Source organism: Xiphophorus couchianus, chromosome 16 (genome assembly GCF_001444195.1).
Source record: "Xiphophorus couchianus chromosome 16, X_couchianus-1.0, whole genome shotgun sequence".
Lineage (NCBI taxonomy): Eukaryota > Metazoa > Chordata > Actinopteri > Cyprinodontiformes > Poeciliidae > Xiphophorus > Xiphophorus couchianus.
The window spans coordinates 16,658,310-16,663,093 of NC_040243.1; the positions used below are offsets into that span (position 1 = coordinate 16,658,310).

Below are 4,784 nucleotides of genomic sequence, written 5' to 3' on the forward strand. Positions count from 1 at the left end.
GCTCCGCAGCCTTCATTGTCTCTTCTTGATTTTGATGATCGAAAAGTAAATCAAAATTAATCGGGTCTTTGGATGGACTAAACGACACCAATGGTTGGATTAGAATTTATTTTGAAAATGCTTAAAAAAAAAAGTGCAACTGTACAATACAGAATATATCTAGAAATACCAGACATCAAGTTGTTTATATTTCTGGACTGCATTGCTTGGTTTTACACCAATCAGCAGTAAGGGTGTAAAGTGAATGTTAATGCAAAAACTGTTGGCACCTCTGATGTAAAGCTTGACAATAAATTCACAATAGGATAATCATTCAGTCCATTGCATCATGAACTGTCTGAAACCACTGGATATTTTTCATGAAAATCTGGTGGCCGCTGCCAGAAAACAGTGTGGGGTTGCTGCCGCGCTCTCCAGCAAGATGATAAAGTTCTAACAGAAGATAAAGTATTGTCTTATTGACAAAGAAAGGTGCAAAAATGCTCCCAAACCTTTTTATAAAATGTTTCTTAAAGGTTTTTGTTAAATGTAAAATGTTTTAACTTCAGTTTAGGACATTTTATATGTTAAACGTAAGACCTAAGTCAATTAAGGAAAGTTAGACATTCATTTAACTTACTTAATACCAGAAGATGCTTTTACACGCTGGCTATTTAAAACCATTACGTAGATGCACATTCTAGGAAATGTGTCCAATGTTAAGCCAAATCTAATTAAACACACTCTGCGACAAAGGAGCTATTAGTAAATAACAGATCTCATAACTCAAACTTATTAGCCAGGGTTTTAAATCTGACAACTGAAAGTAGGCAGAGAACTCCCACTAAAAGATGGATTCAATGAACAAATTTTACACTTTTAAATTAAGGAGCTAGTATCAAAAATCTGGAAGTATTTAACACTTTTTTTTTTAAAAAAGATGACAAAATCTGAAACTTTCCTAATCGTGATGATCTGACATTTAGAATATCTAGTGAATAAATGGACTTAACATTTTCAGTTTTCAAATTTATCTGAAGCCTTTCCACACAATGACGCCATGGGTTGCAAGCGAACTTGTCCATGTCTCGAGAATTAAAACTACATGTTAAGCTGAAAATACAAACATTCAGCATGGGGCTTTGACATTTTATAACCAATATTCACATTTTGTGTAGACCCAACATGGCAACGGACCTCTCCCTTAACATCACAGCCTCCTGCGGCGAGGAATGCAACACCAGCATTGTCTGAGGCTTTTACCAAGCCCCTCCACAGATATTACTCTGTAGGCAACTTTGAGAAGCAATCAGAATGCACAGCTCTGGTTTTGAAAGCAACTGGTCTCAAAACCAGACTCCCCGATTTTCCAGTGTTTGGACTCCAATCCGGGCTGGAGTTCAGTCACAATGACAACTGATATGTAGTGACTCCAGTTAGCTTTCATGTTACTTCACGTACTATTGTGCATCTCCTGACTGACTGGAAGTGGCGGACTGGACGGTTGACGAGTTCATCGGTCCCATGTCATAGCCCATCCTCTTCATGTCTTTGGTCATTATGTGGAAGGAGACGGTGACAAAGCCCTGAGATCGAACCCTCGTCACTGAAACAGAAAAGAAGATTCAAACATTGGATGGATATTAATGCTTCCTCTCGTTTTTACTACTCAGCCGACGCTGTGAAAACTACAGCTGTTCAGCTCATTAAAGAACGGTAAGCATGACGAACCTTCTCGGCCTTCCCCATGTGCCACCACTTTGGGGTCGGTGTACTCGGGTCGTCGTCCTAGCAACCAGCTGAGCAAGGGGGGAAAAAGTACTTAAGTTTCAGAAAAAAAAAAACTTGGCTTATGGTACCACAAACATAACAGCTGCAATGCTTTCATATAGTTTATCAAAGTATTCTCCAATAGTATTTATACCCTTTTAACTTTTTCACATTTTGTTAATGCGAGGGCAATAACACCCCCCACGTAACTCGTAACAACTCACCCTGTGAACTTCTGAAGTCTCCATGTGGGCTCGGGAACAAACATCGGGATGGTTCTTATGTGTCTGAAGAAACGGAACTGATTATTCTCTTTTATTTCAAAAAAGCAACTACAAAGTTAATATCTCAGATTCCTTAAATAACATAGACAATGTTCACCATGCTTTAAGCAGCAGTAGGGTAGAATATAGTTATACTTACTGTCCAGGTGTGAATGGAATGTGCGTTGCTCCATAACCCCTGACCACATCGTTGCCAAAAACGTCCGGTCCGTACACGCTCACCACAAGCTGAGGCCCTGGAACATTTACAGGAAGTTGCACATCTGTAGTAGCAGGTATGTTCCTGTCAGTGACCTTTTCAGTCAATATGCTACTGGCTACCCACTTCCCCCATTTCCACCCTTTGGGCGTAGATGAAGGCCCTAAGCATGCTCTCAAATTAGTGGCTTAAAATGTATTTTTACTCTGTGTATGTAATTATGTGGTTTTAACTACACCTTTATAGTTTATTTGGGTTTTTGTTTCAGTAAGATAACTGTATATTCTATGTTAAAAAAAAAAATTCTAACTTGTAATCCAACTGGCCAAATAACTGTGTCTATAGTGCAGAAATGTTGAGGATGATTTCTAGAAATCAGAAAGTGTCAGTGTGAAAGACTTACATCCAGAAGGATTTGTACTCTTGAATGTTGTCTCCAAAGGGAAGTTCCATATTAACTTGTGAGACTGGGAGCTTTTAGAGGTGATCTGAGTGATGCCTTCCTCCAAACCCTTAAGAGAAAACACACACACACACACCACCTATTCGTTAACACAAGACTTTTACAAACTACTCTGTCCTATTCGATGTGCAATGTTTTACTACTGCTTTTTCTAATGAGCAACAATGAAGATATTAGACAAGAAAATGCTTAAAATGTTACAAATCACTTACTGTGGTGGGAGCCCAGTCATGGCCGTAGACGTAACAATATTTACAGTATAAATGGTCATAATCTGGAAACTGGAATAAAAGGGAGGGAAAGCAACTTAATTTTAAGAACAGGAAAAACGCTCAGGAGAACGACGGAAAGAGAAATAAAGCAAAGAATTACCGCTTAAATACAGTACATTGCTGCTGCTAATGCTAATTCTAGCTGCTAAGCTAAAGCAATAAAACAACCACTCACGTTCGCTCCCTCAATTTGTCCGTTCACCGTAAGAAGAAACACGGAAGAATTGCTTGTTGTTTCCATCGTGTATTTTACTTAAGTTTTCTATAATTAATGTTGAAATTAAACCTGTTGATAACCATAACTCTTGACGCGCCCTAGCTCGTTGCTAAGGCAACGTTTGTGTTTCCCTACGGCTATTAGGTTGGATCAAACTGAACGAGAGCACAACGATTACAATGTAAAATGACAAAAGTATCCACAAGAGAGCGGTGTTGTCCCAAAACTAAATCCAACAAAACTACAGTAGTCGTCACGGGGACAGTTTTAGCTTAAAGACGACATTTCCAACATAAATCAGCAACAGAAAAAAAATTGTGCAATGCGGCAATTAAAACGTGAGACTATTAGTACTATAGAGGAAAAGGTCTATATATATATATATATATATATATATATATATATATATATATATATATATATATATATATATATATATATATGTATGTCTACTTTTCCTTTTTCGTTTTTGTTAGAATAAAAGCATGATTGTTGTAAAGCTTGCTAATATTTTCAGTTGCTCATTAGAATGGTTACATTTGTGTGAAACCTATATTTTTAAGCAGTCTTTTGAGGGCAGCACAGCTTACATGAAAACCCTTGCTCTTTAGGCTCTGAAAGTTCAGCTCTGAATAATTTATAAATATTTTAGCGCAGTACAAGTAGAAGTGTGCAAATCCTCCATTTTAAACCATGCAGCAATTTTTTTTCATTTGTTTGCCAACCAGCTTGGACATGTGTCATGTCATCCCATATTTAAAGTGGCTTTTTTTTTTTTATTACTGCCACTTGCTCTAATTCGCTTGTGTCCCAACTTGCTCTTGAGGACGCAGTGCCGGCCAAAAATGCAGGAATGGATATGCATTGATGAATCAAGTCAAAATCACAAGACACAGCATGAAACATATAGAACTCATTCAAAGCACTAAAAGAACAATTACATTAGCAGGAGCAGAATCAGAGAAAAAAAAATCCCCAAGGACTCAATATTGCACATCTTAGGCTCCAAGACTATTATGTATACAGCTAATAAAGCCAGTTAGAGTGGTAAAGCTCATGTTTCATCTCGTGTGCACTTCTTTCTGAGCTTCATACTCCACTCTGGTAAGTGGTGGTTCACATTTAGGTTGCATCCGACCACAGAGACACAAACAACCAGAAGCCTGTATGCTCCACCCAAAAACCACTCGTGCAGACTTTGTATAGTTAATGAATGCAAAGCAAATGATGCTGATGTTCTGAGCTTAAAAGATGCAGTTAATGTCAAAAATGAAAAATAAATCAATAAAAAATGGGGCTAATTTTGTGTGTAATATGTTTGGCACAAAACTAAATTGGGCAAAAGAGGAAGATGGTTGTCCACATAAAAGTGAAAAACAACAAAAAAACAGAAGTACAATTCATTTTAAACGTTTAAAACTGTTACTGCAGAACACACAGGACAAAGAATACATACAGTACATGCACATACTCATAGCTAAGATTAGGAAGATTAATAGTGAGACTAATAGTGACTCTGGTAACACCCCGCTCTACCTCTGTTTTCTGACACACAGAAAACACAGGTGTTTAAATGTGTTATAAGTGACATGAAAAGCTT

General features: G+C 37.5%; 1 protein-coding gene across 1 annotated transcript; it reads right to left on the reverse strand.

Moving 5' to 3' along the window:
• Nucleotides 1-89: 89 nt before the first annotated feature.
• Nucleotides 90-3,334, reverse strand: b9d1 (B9 protein domain 1). The gene is made up of 7 exons (XM_028041613.1): nucleotides 3,143-3,334; nucleotides 2,908-2,976; nucleotides 2,636-2,744; nucleotides 2,173-2,269; nucleotides 1,974-2,036; nucleotides 1,711-1,778; nucleotides 90-1,585 (listed from the first exon to the last, which is right to left on the reverse strand). The coding sequence occupies exons 1-7, from the start codon at nucleotides 3,206-3,208 to the stop codon at nucleotides 1,440-1,442; spliced, it is 618 nt and encodes a 205-aa protein (XP_027897414.1). The 5' UTR covers nucleotides 3,209-3,334; the 3' UTR covers nucleotides 90-1,439.
• Between the last annotated feature and the right edge of the window lie 1,450 nt (nucleotides 3,335-4,784).